Raw genomic sequence first — 18,415 nt, 5'->3', positions numbered from 1 at the left:
CTTGCTTTAGGCAGTATTATTAGGATGCATTATTAGTATACATTTTCACTGCTCTGCAGATGACACCCAATTTTATCTAGAAGCCAGATAACGCAAACCATTTAGATAAGCTGTAGGTATGTCTTAAAGACAAAGACGTCAATCACGTCTAACTTTCTGCTTCTTAATTCAGATAAAACTGAGGTTATTGTATTCTGTCCTGAAAATCTTAGAAATATGGTATCTAAGCAGATTCTTACTCTGGATGGCATTACCTTGGCCTCCAGTAACACTGTGAGGAACCTTGGAGTGAAGTTTGACCAGGACATGTCCTTCAATGCACATATTAAACAATTATGACTGCTTTCTTCCATTTGCACAACATCTCTAAAGTTAAAACTGTCCCATCTCAGAGTGACACTGAAAAACTAGTTCGTGCATTTATTACTTCTGGGGTGGACTACTGAAATTTATTATTATCAGGATGTAAGAAAAAACAAAAATCTCCCTTAAAAGCCTTCAGTTTATCCAAAACCCACAGCAAGAGCACTGATACGGTCTAGAAAGATCAAATTTCTCTTCCTTGCCTCGCTGTTAATCGAATTTAAAATCCTGCTCCTCTCATACAAGGTCTTGAATAATCAGCCCCCCCATCTTATCTTAAAGACCTTATAGTACTGCATCACCCCAATAGAGCACGTGTGTGATTCCCACTATCAGTGAGCTTCTATCCTCAGGCCAAGTCCTACGACCTTATGTCCCATTCCAGAACTTTCACTGTCATATCTGATTTGTTATATCAAACGCTGCTACACCGTTTGTTTATATTACCCTGCTCGCTGTTGTACATTACACTGGTCACTCTACTTGCATTGCTCTGTCAATAAATTGCCATGCTAATAAGGCAGAAAGCACTTTAACATTCCATTTGCACAATGTACATTTCCAGAGTTTAACCTTACTTATTGTTTAAGTCTCGATCAAAGGAGCAGTTCAGAACATTTCATTGTGTGTTGTACTTGTATGACAATGTGACAAAGACTCTTGTGGTTCCTGGAGTATTCAAAAGTAGGACAGGAGGCAGAGTCTTCAGCTGTCAGGCGCATCTTCTGTGGAACCACCTTCAAATTTGGATTTAGGAGACAGACACCATCTCTACTTTCAAAAATAGGCTTAAAACGTCTATTAAAGCATATAATTGGGGCTGGATCAGGTGAACCAAAAACCTCCCTCTGTTACGCTGTAATAGTTTCTGGGGGATTCCCATGATGCACCAAGTATTTTTAGTCACCTTTCACACTGCGTTTATAAACCACTCCGTATTTAATCCTTAGTAATTATCTTTGGGGAGAGCTCTTCCACAGCATCTCTTATCTGCAGTGTAAAATTTCAATCTGCTTTGTATACAAGTTTCTACAAATTGTAACTCTTAACAGAAGGAAAGCATTGTGTTGGCATCATACACACATCTTGTCAAACTTTATTACCAAATCATTCAGTAAATGCTTAGAGAGTCAAGATGAAAGTTATTTTAATTGGGAAGGTCCGTACAACGATTCAGAAGGCTCAACATTGCTGTGCCTAAGAGAAAACATTCATGAATAAAGGCCATTGAAAACCAGTTATCTCATTAATCGTTTTCCATGACCATTGGTCCCTTTGTGTGGCTATTACATTAGCACCACGTTCTGTGCCTGAAAGAAATAAATCCCACTTAAAATTCACTCCTGTTACTCAGCCAGTAAGAAGAGCTCACCCAGATGAAGGTTGAGCAGAAATTGGACTGTTTAAAAAGTTTAACTTTCTAGAAGTAACTCACCTGGTGGGGATACTGGAGTTGCTTGCCTGGATAGACCAATAACTTTCCCCCTGTAGATGGGCAAGACAGTCATGTAGTGTGGACGCTTGGACTGGTAGTAAGGCTGGTAGTGTGGCCATTTTGCATGGTACTGAGGCATCTGAAGTGAGTATAGTGGCCACTTGGCCTGATAGTGAGGTCTCTGAAGCTGGTAAAGTGGACGGTCAGGCCACTGGGGCAGGAAACCAGGCAGCCTGAGTGGAGAACCAGGCCGGTGGGACACCCGAGGCTCCTTGGATTGGCAGAAGTGCTTGGGCGGGCAGGAAGGCTTCCACTTTGGCTGGGTTGCCCAAGATAGGGAGTCAACCTGCTGTCTGGGAAGCTGTGGTGCACTGGTGAACTGCTGGGCCTTCTGGGGAAAGCACAAAGCCTTTGAGCTGTGCCAGCATACACGCTGAATGGGTGCCTGAGGTTTATGCTGCTGCCGGGGGACCCGTGACTGCAAACCAGACTTCACTACCTGTGACATTTGATGATGTGCATAAAACTAGTTATCAGGCAGAGACTTGCACGGTTAGATTCACTGTTGTGCCAGGATCACTTGCCTTTGCATTCAGGGTTAAAGTATGAGCAGCATTTGACTCGCTGCGCCATGAAGCATTCACTCTGGGGTAACGACTACCTGAATCTGGTTGGTATCCAGCAAAAAGCAGTTTGTTAACCTTTAAGAATATTTAATCTATGCAATTAAACAGTGATGCAATTTAACTTGCTTACCGTTTGCTTGATGACTTCCAACAGTGAGAAGTAACAACAACAACAGCCAACTAAAGAAAACAAGTGTCTGTAAGCTCTAACTGAAAACTTTTAGCTTCATGGAAACCTATTTAGTACTTGCCTTAATGAAAACCTCATTGCTTCAGCAGCAAGAACCCACAAACCCAGCAGCTACTGCTGTCAGCTGCTACCAAACCAGGAGACCAGCAAAAGAACCTGAGCTCTCGAAAATCTTTAAAAGGTTTTCCCTTTATCTTGTTGATTAGGTGACCACAGGTGTTTCTACTTCAGAGCAGATTAAGCTCACTATGACACCAGGAAAGGACCTTGAGGTATTTTGCAACTCTTTGCAAATCATTTTCAGCAGCTTCCATTGTGCAGATGCTGTTCAGATGACTTAAATGTGAAAAACCTGCAGCTGAATTTGTTGGAGCTGCTGATTGGTTTAGATGTTTGTTCTTAAAGAAGCCTAAATATTTTCACTGGATTTCCAAATAGTATGATTTTAAATTATGAAGGTTAATTCTGCTAAAATAATACATGTGCAGCTGACAGAAGTATTCCGCCATTGGCTTTATGTCTATATCAACATGATTTCTATCAATAAAATCATTGCAAAGTTTGGAAATTCCTTTGCTACAAACATTAAAAAGTAGGTTTGGCTTAACAAACATAAACAACACATTAAATAAGTGTACTAGTCTAAAAATCTCCTTTATTTCATTTATTGCAAAAGTTTAAGAATATCATATAGCTTAGAAAAGACAGCCTGCTCACTTTACAGGTTACCACAGCTGATCGTGGGGCGACCGTGGCTCAGGGGGTTGGGAAGCGCATCTGTAACCGGAAGGTTACAGATACGGAGTAGTGCTCCCTCTAGTGGAGGGGATTGTAAAAGCTGCATTATTAGAGTTACAATAAAGTTTACTGAAGCAGAAAGCACCAACGTCTAAGAAAAAAAAAACCCTGTGAACTTTGCACACTCCTAGAAAACACATTGAAACACAAAGGTTTGCCAGGTGAACAGTATCTACTTTGATCCAATGTTCTAAAGAAAACAAGTTAGAAGCAGTTCTTAGCCTTCTGAGTGTAATGGAGTAGATGTGCTGTGGAATGGATATGGATACGTTCAATGGAAATGTTGCAAAAACCCTTTTGGGGCACACATTATGCTGGCAGCCTTTGTCAAAGATGGTGTAACAATATAGGGATTTAGTTTAGCTTAACGCTAAACTAGATATTGAGCTTTTCAACAAATAAATAGACACGTATAGCAAAAATAATTATAGCAGTAGCTGTATTTTACTTTGAAAGGTCAGAACAGTGTTTCAATGTTGCAGTGCCTAAAACAGAAATCGTGAGTTCAGGAAAGTAACATCTGAACTCTTGGATGATCTGAGAGGTTTCATTAGATAACCTTCCCCATTGTTTCTCTTAGTGTTGCTGCCTCATGCTTATTAGCTGCTGCGCCGGAAAGAAATTCATGTTAAACACAAAAGTCCCCCGATGTTGCCCTGCCTACTTTTATAACGTCCTAGCGGAGACAGTTTGATTACAAAATTTGAGGGGAGAAAAAAAAAAAGAAAAAGATTTGGATCATAATTTTAATGAGTCTGCTTGAAAAACTTATTTCCAACGTGCATATCTGATCTGCTGGGGGTGTCGAAGATGCTTGATTCGAAAGAGCGGAGTCTTGGGTCGGTGTCCTAGCAGCCTTTCCCGGTAACGGGATATCATGGGCCGGTAATGTGAGTACTTGGCCTGGTAGCGAGGGATCAGGAGCTGGTAGGGTGGCCGTTGTGGCCACTGGGCCATTTGCGGCTGCTGGAGCCGGATACTTGGCCGGGGTACCTGCTGCCACTTTAGGGCCGAACCAGGCTGCTGGGGTGCCTGAGCCACCTGTGCCCATTTGAGTTCAGTTCTAGGCTGCTGGTGCACCTCTGCAAATTGTAGCTGTTGGAGAGGGGATTGATGCATTTGGATTAAATCCAGCCGCTGGTGTGATGAACCAGGCTCCTCTGGCACCCACAGCTGCTGAGATGGAGAGTAGAACTCTGGGGATACCTGGGACACCTTAGGCACCCCCAGCCGGTTGAGTGGAGAACGGGGCTGCTGTGGTACCTCCAGCTGCCAAAGTGGAGGACTACGCGGCATTGGCACCTGCAAGAGCACCTGTGATGGGCATGTAGTCTCACTGGGTGGGGAGGTAGGTGGCGGCACCTGGGGCTCCTGTGACTGCCTGGATGAGAAGGTACGCTGCTGTTGGAGCACCTGTACCTGAAAACCAGACTCCACTTCTTTTAGTGGAGGTTCAGTATTACTTAATGAATACTGGAGATCTGGCAAAGACCCATTTTGTGCCAGTGTTTCGGCTTCAGGCTGATAATCCACTGTTACTGTTGTGCTGTAGTTACTCTCATTCAAGGTTGAATTATAGTTATCAAGTATCCCACTGGTCCCCAATGTCTCATTTTTAAAGTAAATGCTTAAATCCAGTTGATCATCCGTATGGGCTAATTCTTGATCTGTGAGAGAACATTGGAATATGTTAGACAAAAATGTTGGTGCATAAAATTATCAAATTTTATTTGCTTACCATTTTCTTGATGACTTTTGACAGCTAGCAAGAACAACAGCAACCATCTAGACAAAAGAGACTATAAGCTTTAATAGTGACATTAAAAATATGTTTGATTTAACTTTTAAAAAAACTTCTTTAAGGCTTGCCTTAATATAAACATCATAGCTTCAGCTACAGGAAGCAGCAAAGACAGACACTTCTGTCAGCTGCTACCAAACTATGGACCTAGAAACTAATGAACAGACAGTAAGCCAGCGAAACTCTTTGCAGAACTTTATTTTCTTACCTTCTGGCTTAATTGGCCAGCTGTGTGACTACTTGAAGCCAGGTGAAGCTAATTAAGAAACCAGCGAAGCACAATGAGGCACTGCAGGCAGATTTAAGCAACACTCTGCCAACCTTCAGTTCAGCTTTCTTCAAATGTTTTATCAGGGTTGTTTGAAATGAAGCAGACCTGCGTAGTGTTCAGATTTCTTAATATTTATATTTAATATATTTTTATATCTAAAATCTGTTTGTTTTTAAAATCAGTATTTTAATAAATTAAAATTTAATTTTAATGCATATTTATTTTTAATTTTTATTTGATATTTTAAATATTTTATTTACCATTGTGAACAAATAAAAACACATCATCAACAACATTTAAATTTCAGTATTTAGATTCATCACTTAATTATTAAAACAAACTTTTAATGTTTACAGTAATATTTTTATATTTGCATTATTTTTAATACAAACATGTTAAATTTAAAATATGCATTTAATATTTACATTTAACTATAAAAAAAATTATATTTGTAAAATGCATAGAATACTTTCAAATTGTGATTTAAAATGTATACTTTATATTTAAGAATTCAAATTGTTTATTTATATTAAGTGTATATCACTTTTATTTACACGTCACAATTTTTGTTATTTCTTTTTTAAATTTCCTACATATTTTAAATAAATATTTATAATGTCATATTTGGATTTACCATTTTAATTTATATTCATACTTAATAAATTGACATTTCTATTTAACGTTTAGATTAAAATGTTTGCAAATATAGCTATAAATCTGATCAAAACTTCAAAAAATTTGTCAAAATGTCGCAGTTTTATTTCAGCATTTTATTTCGGTTTACCATCGGAGCTCAAACGGACTACATTTCCCAAATGCAACAATGTTACGAAATTCTTAAGCTACTTCCTTAGGAAACATTTCAAAATAAGATGTATGTTTCCAGCGTAACGTCCTATCTTTGTGAAAAGATCCCTGCTCTCTGCATAGAGCTTTAATTTTGAAGCCGGGGTCATTCCTCCCATTCTCGTCGATCTCTGGCGGAGGCAGCGACCGCTCAGGACCGTGTGGGAGGGTTAATCTCGTTTCAACCGTGGACGCGATGAGGCTCCGTTTGGCCGGAGCCGTGCTGCTGTCAGCGGCCGCCTACTACGTCTACCTGCCGCTACCGAGCGGAGTTAGCGAGCCGTGGAAACTGATGTTGCTGGACGCGCTTTTCCGGAGCTTCATGAAGGCGGTGAGAGCTGACTGATGACTGACAGGAGGGCAGAAAAGGGCAGGTTGATGTGAGGAAAGACAGGGCTGTTAGGATCACAACACCTGAAGCACGAAACCGTGCAGGTGAACGGGTGATATGAGAATCAGGGTTTATTTTATAGCAGATCCGAGGTCGTGCAGAGAGAAGGAAGTTACTGGTTAAAATGAAAGCCTGGTATGGCGAATGAGCCAAAATAAAAATGTCTGTAAAAGCCAAATCTAAACAAGAATAAAAATATGGTTTTAGTCTCAGCCAGTATCTATTCTAACCTTCTAAAATCTCGCCTTTGACGAATGTCTACTATAATCTAATGATTAAAAAGATCTAACTCTACACTGAAATTGATAACGTCAAGACAAAATCACAACAACCACAAGAAACAAAACAAATACAGAAATAGGACGAGAAATAAAAGGTAACTAGAAAATATACAACTAACTTAAGTCTGTTCATAGGTTCAACAGGTTAATTGAGAGGATAAACCCAGAAGTTTTAGGAAGTCTTGGGGTTATTTTAAAGCTTGCTTTCATCACTAAGATGGCCTTTCTGTCTTCTTGTTTATGCATTCATTCATTGTTCTTTCATTACTGGCTCCTACAGAATCCTTGTATATGACACTTAAAATAGATTTGCTCTCTCTGTCCTGATTGCAGTTTTAAATCTGAACGGGATCCAGAGAGAAAAACTCTTAATGCAAATTTTGCAATTTATGTTCCCAGAAAATCCCACCAGGTGGCTGGACTTGACTGCAGCCATTATTAAAACAAAACATTGATTTTTGTGCTGCATTTTTTTTCAAACTATCCTCGTTTTGCCTTTCAGCGCATCCCTTTCACTCATATTTAAATACACTCCTTATGTATTTGTTTAGGCATTACTAATTTTGTTTACTATTTGTTTACTATATTGGCCAGAATGATTATAATGAGCATTAGTGCAATAATGCACAGCAACAACTTCGGTTTTTTTTGTTTTTTTTTTTGTTCTTTACACAGAACAAGGAGTTTGTTGGTTTAATTTTTGATTAATCGGTGTGCAAATTTTGAAAATTCATATTTGTTGTTGTTGTTATTATTATTATTATTATTATTATTATTTAATTATAAGTTGTTTGTAAGGGGAAGTTTTTGGAATTTGAGATTCCAACTAACCACAGCATTTTTTCAGGGCTGGTGACTCACTGACACGGAGCAATAACACCTCCTCAGGCTGGTTGTCGTCACCATTTCAACACATTGGCAAAGACTAAATCTGAAGACTTTCACCTCACCTTATCTGGGAAACTTTGTCCTACACTTGAGTAAACCAGAACTTTCACAGGAGAATCAGAACTACTGCATGAAGCTTCTTTCACAAAGGGTTGTTGATAAATCTGCATATTCGATTTGGCAGATTTTAACCTGATCCTGACAGTTTTTCCAGGGAAATTAATTATAAACTATATTATATATATTAGAGTTTTTCCTCCATACAGAAAATATTGGCACTGACCAAACAGGTTTTGGCTTTCCATCAATGGAAAAGTACAAATCAGCCACAGTCCTTCAATCTGTATTCAGGGAATAACATAAAAAGGACCTTTAACTAGGCAGGCCACATGCCACAGAGCTGTAGCTCACCTGCAATGCTTCACAATTAATTAAACACCACACAGTTTACACGCCCACAGCTTGAGTGACGAGTTTCCATGCGTGTTCCCCACATTGAACAGGTTTTCACGCCCTGCTGGTTTCTTACCTTCAGGTCCCGTCACTTTGAGCACAAAGAGACAAATGGTTCTCTTTGTGTTTTGGAGACTGCAACCCCAAACCTGTGGCGTTCCAGTTCAAACTAAATCAGTTCCCTTAGAAAACTGTGAATATTATTACAAAAATGCGTTATTAAATCTCTTTGCAACCGCACAAAAAGTCCAGATTAAAATTTTCTGGATGTGTAATTTGAGGACAATCGCTGTGCCTGATGGTGGGAATGATTATCGGGTTACACTGTAAACTGATTTCAGGGAATAGGCGAATGGTGCCACACAAGCTTAACTAATGATCTGCTCTGCTTCAGAGCAGAGCTCTAGCTAAACCTAAAAAATCTTTTAAGACTGGTGAAAGTGTCAGATGAGGTCGTGTAGGCAAACCCTGTGCTAACTCTCTGCATGCTCAGTCCAAGTGTGACGATCTAAAGCCAAAATCGTGGTTCTGTAACCAGCTTTGAGCATCAGTATTATGGGATTTATCATAGTTTCAACTGCAAACCTGCAATATTTCAATGTTTGTGATGGAGACCAACAGAATCCACAGAAGAGAACTGCAAAAAGTACTTGAAAAAATTTCCTTGAGCACAAAATATAAAAGTTATTTCTTTTTTAAAATTTCCAGAGTGATGTAGCTCATGCGATGGGCGTGTGCCACCGCGTCCACGTGTTGAACCGGGTGGTGTCCTGGGTGGAGGTGATTGAGGCTCGCTCCAGCCCCGCCGTGAACGTCACGGACTCCGCGCTGGGAGGCGTGCCCACCCGGGTGTTTCATCCCATCGGAGGGGAGAAGCTGAAAAGAGGAGTTATTTATTTCCACGGTGGCGGCTGGGCCCTCGGCAGCGGACGTGAGTGCGGTGCATAAGAGGCTTTAGACAACCGTAAAGCTGCTGACGGTTAAACAAATCCAATCAACTTAAGTCTGTTTTTAAGCCTATTTTTCTGCTGGTTTCAGTGTTTAGATCTCACTGTGACAACGTGAGCTTGTTAAACACAGTCTTACAGTGGGGCAAAAAAGTATTTAGTCAGCCACCGATTGTGCAAGTTCCCCCACCTAAAATGATGACAGAGGTCAGTAATTTGCACCAGAGGTACACTTCAACTGTGAGAGACAGAATGTGAAAAAAAAATCCATGAATCCACATGGTAGGATTTGTAAAGAATTTATTCGTAAATTAGGGTGGAAAATAAGTATTTGGTCACCTCAAACAAGGAAAATCTCTGGCTCTCACAGACCTGTAACGTCTTCTGTAAGAAGCTTTTCTGTCCCCCACTCGTTACCTGTATGAATGGCACCTGTTTGAACTCATCATCTGTATAAAAGACACCTGTCCACAGCCTCAAACAGTCAGACTCCAAACTCCGCCATGGCCAAGACCAAAGAGCTTTCGAAGGACACCAGGAAAAGTATTGTAGACCTGCACCAGACTGGGAAGAGTGAATCTACAATAGGCAAGCAGCTTGGTGTGAAAAAATCAACTGTGGGAGCAATCATCAGAAAATGGAAGACATACAAGACCACTGATAATCTCCCTCGATCTGGGGCTCCACGCAAGATCTCATCCCGTGGGGTCAAAATGATCATGAGAACGGTGAGCAAAGATCCCAGAACCACACGGGGGGACCTGGTGAATGACCTGCAGAGAGCTGGGACCAAAGTAACAAAGGTCACCATCAGTAACACACTACAACGGCAGGGAATCAAATCCCGCAGTGCCAGACGTGTTCCGCTGCTGAAGCCAGTGCATGTCCAGGCCCGTCTGAAGTTTGCCAGAGAGCACATGGATGATACAGCAGAGGATTGGGAGAATGTCATGTGGTCAGATGAAACCAAAGTAGAACTTTTTGGTATAAACTCAACTCGTCGTGTTTGGAGGAAGAAGAATACTGAGTTGCATCCCAAGAACACCATACCTACTGTGAAGCATGGGGGTGGAAACATCATGCTATGGGGCTGTTTTTCTGCCAAGGGGACAGGACGACTGATCCGTGTTAAGGACAGAATGAATGGGGCCATGTATCGTGAGATTTTGAGCCAAAACCTCCTTCCATCAGTGAGAACTTTGGAGATGAAACGAGGCTGGGTCTTCCAACATGACAATGATCCAAAACACACCGCCCGGGCAACAAAGGAGTGGCTCCGTAAGAAGCATTTGAAAGTCCTGGAGTGGCCTAGCCAGTCTCCAGACCTCAACCCCATAGAAAATCTGTGGCGGGAGTTGAAAGTCCGTGTTGCTCGGCGACAGCCCCAAAACATCACTGCTCTCGAGAAGATCTGCATGGAGGAATGGGCCAAAATACCAGCTACTGTGTGTGCAAACCTGGTAAAGACCTATAGTAAACGTTTGACCTCTGTTATTGCCAACAAAGGTTATGTTACAAAGTATTGAGTTGTATTTTTGTTATTGACCAAATACTTGTTTTCCACCCTGATTTACGAATAAATTCTTTACAAATCCTACCATGTGGATTCATGGATTTTTTTTTTTCACATTCTGTCTCTCACAGTTGAAGTGTACCTCTGGTGCAAATTACTGACCTCTGTCATCATTTTAGGTGGGGGAACTTGCACAATCGGTGGCTGACTAAATACTTTTTTGCCCCACTGTATATGAAGGGTGAACTTTTTTTCTCACATTAGGAGCAAACACTGCTTTTCTTTTTGGGCTAAAGTTCATTTTTGTATGAAGATGCTATCATCTTCATACCCGTGTCATCATCACTGAGCCTCATTTATTCGGTGTGTGGTGCTTTCATTGCCTAAAGACTTGCTGTATTTAGCTTGTGAGCATATTGTAGCTTCTACCTCCAGTATTTTACAGAAATAACTTAACTTTTTATTCATTATGAGTCAAAACAAACGACTGAATCAATAAAGTCATAAAGTCACAGGTCAAATGATCTGAAAGTCATAGTCCCAAAGACTTTACTACTACAGGAAGTTATATGAGCAGCCATATGAGTCATCCTCTGCTGCCCAGGAATGCTGAGACTTCTAAATCTCGTGGTATCGAGTATAATGTATTATCAACTAAACCTAAAATGAATTTGCAATATATTACTGTAGCCTTACTGTAACTTCAGCATCGGTCACTGTTTATGTGCTTCACAGGAATGCGCTCCTATGACCATCTTTGCCGGAAGATGGCAGAGGACCTGGATGCCGTCATTATGTCAGTTGAGTAAGTTTTGGGCGTCGATCACGTGAATCTAGAAGGAACAAACCTCACATTGAAGCTGCAGGTGGTGGATTTTTATGTAAAAGGTTTGAAGACAACAAGTTATGCTTTTCTCTTGTTGTTTAGCCAATCGTAGCAATGACAGCTGATTGTTTCATTTTGATCTGAAAGTCAATTATTTCAGACAGCATGTTTCAAACTCTTCCCAAAGGAGGAAAACTGGGTGAAAGTTTTCAAGAGTTTTTTTTTTTTTCATGTTTAGCATCAAGGCCCGTTTGTGACCTTGGAAACAGTCTGCAGCACAGACTCGGGTCTGTTCATTTATCATGGATGTGGTTTAGCTGAAGGCCATGTGATGTGGCTGAATGTGCTCAAAACATCAGTGAAACTTGTGATGAGATTATGGTCAAAGATTGTGCCATTCTAGGCTGATGTCAGTATTTGAAAGACCCATTTACTCACAGATATTTAAGGGGTGTGTGTAAATTTACTTTTCTGTTATTTTAATTCTATTCTTTTTCTTTATTTATTTGTCACATGTAGTTATAGCTGGTACAACATACAGTGAAATGTTTTTTCTGGCTAAAAAAGTACTCCCCCCGACTGTGCAAACATGCTAAAAAGGATTTTACATAAGCTAAGAAAAAAAAGGAAAAGAAACAAAAGTTAAAAGTAAAAAAATATATTAAAAAAACAATGTAAAAGTCCATATGTTTGTGCTTATAAATATATATCCATGACGTGCAAGATATTGCACTGTAATGATTTGAATGAGAAAACTATAAAAATATACATATTTACATAGTACAGATGTATAAGGTACGGATAAGGTTCAGAGAAGAAAGGTAAAGTGCAAATTATGTACTGTGTGTGAGATTGTCCATCATGTTGTCCGGTTTGTGTTTTGGTTGAGGAGTCTCACAGTTTGTGGGTAAAAACTCCTCCTGAACCTTTCTGTTCTTGTTTTCAGGCTACAGAGGCGCTTCCCTGACCTCAGTGGCCTGAACAGTTTGTGGGCGGGATGGCTAGAATCCCTAATGATCCTGATGGCCTTTAGTTTACCCTTTTGGTAAAAATCCGCCTGAAGTTTCTGTCCTGTCTTGACATGAGAAAGATTACACAGGAAAAGATTACTCTTTCAAATCAGTTTGCCCCCGCTGGTGACTCTCTCCTCTTAATGGAGAGTTTCTGGACTTGGATTCTTCCTTTTGTTTTTCTTCTTTATCCAAATCCATCTTCATATGCTCTCCTCTTCAGCACTGCCAGAAAGGCTGCTTACTGCAGAGCCCCTGGTCTAGCCCAGCTCTGCCTTTAAACCCATCTACATCCCTGCCACAGCCTTTAACCAGGCCCAGCTCAGCCTGTTTGACTCTGCAGTAAGCACCTACTGAAATCACTGTTCACCCCAGCAGCTAGCTCAGGAGTATCATCACAGATGAAGGATTTAAAACTTTAATATTCTGTGAAATACAAAGAAAGTCAACATTTAATATAACAGATGTTCATTTTTACCTCCAGTTTTAGCTTTTTCTGTCTATTTTTTAATTATCGTCATTATAACACCTGAGTATAATATTGCTGTCATGTTAAATTGTCCGTTTGCTGTAGCTACCGTCTTGCTCCAGAGGCCGTGTTCCCAGATCAGTACCATGATGCAATAACGGCGTCGCGGGCCTTCCTGTCTACTGAGGTTTTAGAGCACTACAGCATCGATCCCGAGAGGGTGTGTGTGTCGGGAGACAGCGCTGGAGGAAACCTGGCTGCCGCTGTGGCGCAAAAGGTAGAAAAACAAATGCATACATAGAAGGAGAAGCAGTTTTGGGGTAGTTTGCTACTGTTTCTACTTTCTGTTTACGCAGAATACACACGTTTCTGTTTGTTTATCTCTTGAAATGATTACCTGGTGTAAGCGACCCTGTATGTAAAGGGCAGCAATGGGCACATCTTAGTGTTCTTCTATTTTTGGCTGCTCCCTTGAGTGGGTGCCACAGTGGGTCGTCCGCCTCTATCACATCCAGTTCTGTCCCACCAACCCTCTGCATGTCCTCCTTCACTCCTTGACATCATTATAGCCTGGTTTAACCAGCCTATCACAGCTGAGACGGTGGAAACTGTCAGAAGACACCAGCTGTGTTCAGAAACTAACCTCATCAGCTTGAGTTATTACACAGGTGACACAAGGCAGCATGTGGACAGTGTGAATCAGGTTTGTCCTAAAGTGCCCTTCCCCTGCTAAAAGAAGAGCATTTACAGTGTGCAGGGTCGGGAAGAGCGCAAGCGAGTAAGCTGCGACTGTGACTGTAGAACAACTTCATTTTAAACATGCGTTATCACATTATCTTAGAATCCATAGAAATCAATGTTAATGTTTCCTATTTCTGAAAGGAGAAAAAACATTGGCCTATATTGATATTGGTGTCAGTCAAAAAAAAGAAAATTGGTCGGGCTTTAAATATCAGGCAAAAAGCTGCCACCGAATATTTTATGTAAGGACTGAAATCTGGTGTTTCTGAGTGTTTTTCCTCTGAACTAAAATCTAAAGCTTGCGTGTGTCCACAGCTCAGCTCAGATGACACCCTGAAGGTGAAGTTCAAGGTCCAGGCGCTGATCTACCCCGTGCTGCAGGCGCTCGACTTCCACACCCCATCCTACCAGCAGAACCAGGCCGTGCCCATCCTCTACAGGCCCGTCATGGCTCGCTTCTGGCTGCAGTACCTGGGCGGCAACACCTCCCTGGAGCCTCTCCTGCTCGCCAACAACCACAGCTCTCTGGACGAGTCGAGCATCAGCGCCGAGACTCGCTCGAAGCTGAACTGGACCGCTTTGCTGCCGACTGAGCGCAGGAAGCACTTCCGGCCGGTGCTTAAAGAAACCGGGTCACCTGGCGTGGTGGGCGAGGTGCCGGGGCTCACGGACGTGAGGGCGTCGCCGCTGCTGGCGGAGCAGGGCGTTCTGGGTAGGACGCCTAAGGCGTACGTGATGACTTGTGAGTTTGACGTGCTCAGGGATGACGGCTTAATGTACGCCAGACGTTTGCAGGACGCTGGCGTCACGGTGACCAGTGACCACTATGAGGACGGCTTTCACGGCTGCATGGTGTTTGCGTATCTGCCGATGATGTCGAGCGTGGGACGGAGGAGCATGAACAACTACATCCGCTGGCTGGACCAAAATCTGTAGGAAAAAAATCGTAGTTTCCACTTTGTGGTATGAAAGATGAACTGGGGCAGAAATCTGGGATGACTCGGAAAAAAACATGATCATAGCTGTTAAAACATCCCAGCTTGAGCCAAGAAGGTCAAAGGTTGGATCCACTGTGTCGATGCGGAGGCGTCTGTTTAGCACATTAAAGTTTAAAACCACTGGACCTATAAATCTACAATCAAACACGCCACCGCACATCCTCAGTGTGTCCTGACACCAAAACGTCTTCAAGCAACTGTGACCAAAGAAAGTTTTTATATAGAAACATCTATATAATTAATGGCAAACTTATAAAGACAGGTTTTATACTTATTACCTTTATTTATTAGTTTTAAAATGGAAACGAGTAGAAAACTACAAATATAAACATATAAGAAACTTCTTTATACAATAATACTCGCCGAAAACCCCTAAAGCTTAAAACATTGTGCCATAGCAGCATACAACTGTGATTCGCTGGCAGGTGATTCATTAAAACAAACGGCTAACGCTGCAGCAGTTTTGGCCCACAGTATAATTACTGCTGTCAGTTAGTGGGTCAGTGCAACAACAGGAAAACTAAGAGCGGCTCTTGTTTTACTCAGCAGTAAAGCAAATTATCATAATTCGGCATCATCACTGCCAGATGCACAGCTACACGGCGGTATTTTTGCTCCACAGCTCCGCCCATAAAAGTCAAAAGTCAAACCTGGTTTAAATTGGGCCGATCTAACCCTTCAAGGTCGCCTCCTCAGGCAGCGATCAGTTAGATTGCTCCCCAGGAGTCCAATTCTGACCATTTGGACTTTTCTGCAATGCTCTCTGGAGCTACTCCACTGTGTGAAAATGGGGACCTTAGAACTTGAATGGTGGTGAGTAGAGTGGCTGATGATTAAAAACCACCAAACCATGTGGCTACTAAAAAAAAAACGCTTTTAAATGCTTTGAGTCAGCACAGTTGTAACCCTCAGGAGATTATCGTAGAGTTTGCATGATTACAGTCTGCCACGGGGGAGAGATTCATGGTGTATAACCCCGTGAGTGTCGTAAAAAATGACAAGCTTGCTCCTGTGTGTGGTTTCAACTTCCACTAAAACCGTTTAATTTCTGAGTCGTAACTTAAAACCTTGTCGTACGCCACTTTGTAGCTGATGGTCAGTGATTAGGGGATATTTCAGGCTTAATTTATCCCTCTAATGTCAGCCGCAGTCAGCTGTATCATTAGTAGCCACTTTAGTCACTCAAACTAAAGATACATTTAAATCTGGACCTGCTAATGTGCAAACTTGTGAATTTCACTGACATTTTCTCATGTCTGGTCACTGCATCCCTGCTAGTTCTCATCTTAATATCTGATCTCAGTGATGCTAAGAAGTACAAATCAGTTAAATGTGAATCAAAGGTTTGATATTTATCATAGTCAGGTATGCTTTTTGATTTTTATTAGCAAAGTTCCTCTGAAAACGATATAAAATATACATATTAACACTCAGACTTGAGAAAACACTGGATACTAAATATTGAATTATTATTATTTTGTTTTGTTTTTTTAAACACAGCCGAGGTGGTGAAAAAACGTTTTATTTAGTTTAAGAAGAAGTGCAAGAAGAAACGACACAGCCACAGCTTAACCGTGCTGAAGGATAATCTGTGGCTTATTTCCAACATTTCCTGCCATCAGTTGCATTTTCTCTGGGTCGTTTTAACCCTCAGAGGCCTAAATTTTCCAGCTGCCCTGCTCCCAATCTAAAGCCTGTAATTTACAGGATAAACAAACAGACTTCTATGACAAGAAATGAAACAGTTCTTCTTTAACGTTAGACCGTTTAGTGCGTTTTTTTTACTTGATTGCTGTGAGTTAGGCTTTTTTAAAAGCAGAAAATCACACATTCTGATGGCTGATAACTTAAACCTCGCAAGTTTGATAACAAAGTGACGTCATTTGCTGCAAATTGGGGGTTTTTTGCAGCAGGAAGTTTGACTTTTGGGTGACATTCAGGACTGAAATGACTGAAAACATTCGATTTCATTTTCAGCATAATTATGAAGAGAAACGACAACAGGCCCAGCTGGCCTGTAGTACGGCTCAAAATTCCTCAGATATGATGTTTTATGATGTAACGAGACACTGAAGACACACACACACAAAGCCAGACAGTCGGGCTTAGTGTGTGTGTGTTGTAAAAGTATGTCAGAGTTCACAGCTGTGTATACTCACTGGGTTGTGCAATAATGTATGTCTCAAACTGTCTCTCAATCTCTGTAACTTCACTCTCAGATGACCACTGGACCACGGGGCCAATGCAATGATGAACGCTGTGAATTATTACTTTTTAAACAAGAGTAAAATTGCTCTATCGCCACGAGAGAATCGGTCCCAAGCGGAATATCACGTTTCCCGCTCGCCCGGTGCTGCTGGCTCAAAACAAATATAATGAACTGACGGCGGTGAATGACTCGCTGTTGGCGTTCAGCCCGACTGGAGCAGGAACGCCGAGCTGAGGGTGGTCATTACACCCCTCGAATTATTCCACAAAAATGTAATTTTCTTTCTCTCCTTTAAAGGAAATGATTCCAGACGTCTTATTTCTAACATGTGGCTTTTATTCACGTACAAACTCATCTATAAATTAGACACGCGGGCTTGCGGTAAAGTAAGTCTGAGTGCTGTCATTTTAATTCTGTATGTGAAATTATGCGTTTAATGGGTTCACATTGTATAAATAAGGTTTTAATGCGAGTCGGGTTATGCAACAGGTTGTTTCAGGCGAGCCGATATGGAAAACTGGGCCCAGATGTGCTCCTGCAGTGCTGGTAAATCTCGTAAAGGAGCTGTTTTATTGGCTGCTGTCACAACTGTGCAGGGAGGATGAAGAGGTTTCCGTTTATGTTATCTATGTTTTTATTTCCACTCTGTGCTGTATGTTTGTTGTAATCTGGGTTTTAATTTTCTGTCCGTGCACGTGTCAGTGCGGGAGACCCGTGACACTCCTGGATAAGTTTTTAAGCTGTGATTAAAAGGACAAAGGAACTGCAGGCGGTGCTCAGCAGCACCGGGTAGAAGAGCAACATAATGGTTTGTTATCTACATCTGCTGTTATTCAAAAAAGCCAAGATCCAAACCCATAAATCATTTATAACTTTACTGATGTTGATATGACTGCAGCTGAAATGAGGTTCAGGTTTTGGTAACACTGTGCTTTAATTAACCGTCCTGCTGAGCATGTAAAAGCAGCATAGAAATGATATCAGACACAGTGAAGTACTACTGTCAGAGTGCTTTTTAAACTGTTTTTTCTGGCATATCCCTCTTCAAGTCACAACCCATATGTTTTTGACCATTAAAGGTACTGTACTGGGCAAAAGTCTCAAGCCATTTCTTTGTAAAAAGTGGAAAAATGTGCAGTGATTTATTGAAAAATGTGACGTTACAGTATATCAGGCAAAAACCGAGTTTATACAATTCGATATCTTGGTGTGACCACCTTTATTCTTCAACACAGCCTGAACTTTCTGAGCAGCCTGACCGCCTCCGCACACGCTGACGATGATTTCAATCAAAATGTAAAATTTGGATTCCTTCCATTTGACCTGTTGCCCTGATTTTCAGTCCAGTTCTTGTGTAAT

The 18,415-nt window shown here is 41.3% G+C and overlaps 2 protein-coding genes across 2 annotated transcripts; one reads left to right on the top strand and one right to left on the bottom strand.

The window, feature by feature from the left end:
- Positions 1 to 4,180: 4,180 nt before the first annotated feature.
- LOC146701624 (uncharacterized) lies at positions 4,181 to 5,298 on the bottom strand. Its single transcript, XM_085469193.1, has 3 exons — positions 5,282 to 5,298; positions 5,151 to 5,197; positions 4,181 to 5,079 (listed from the first exon to the last, which is right to left on the bottom strand). Exons 1-3 carry the CDS (start codon positions 5,296 to 5,298, stop codon positions 4,181 to 4,183), a joined length of 963 nt encoding a protein of 320 aa, XP_085325319.1.
- Positions 5,299 to 6,461: 1,163 nt separating this feature from the next.
- LOC146701623 (neutral cholesterol ester hydrolase 1-like) lies at positions 6,462 to 18,138 on the top strand. The gene is made up of 5 exons (XM_085467919.1): positions 6,462 to 6,661; positions 9,052 to 9,274; positions 11,539 to 11,608; positions 13,214 to 13,385; positions 14,165 to 18,138. Exons 1-5 carry the CDS (start codon positions 6,527 to 6,529, stop codon positions 14,783 to 14,785), a joined length of 1,221 nt encoding a protein of 406 aa, XP_085324045.1. The 5' UTR covers positions 6,462 to 6,526; the 3' UTR covers positions 14,786 to 18,138.
- Positions 18,139 to 18,415: the final 277 nt, after the last annotated feature.

Source organism: Copadichromis virginalis, linkage group LG9 (genome assembly GCF_057382275.1).
Source record: "Copadichromis virginalis isolate Kocher_CV1m ecotype Utaka linkage group LG9, C_Virginalis_male_GT1.1, whole genome shotgun sequence".
NCBI classification, from domain to species: Eukaryota; Metazoa; Chordata; class Actinopteri; order Cichliformes; family Cichlidae; genus Copadichromis; species Copadichromis virginalis.
This window is presented reverse-complemented; position numbering and strand designations above follow the sequence as displayed.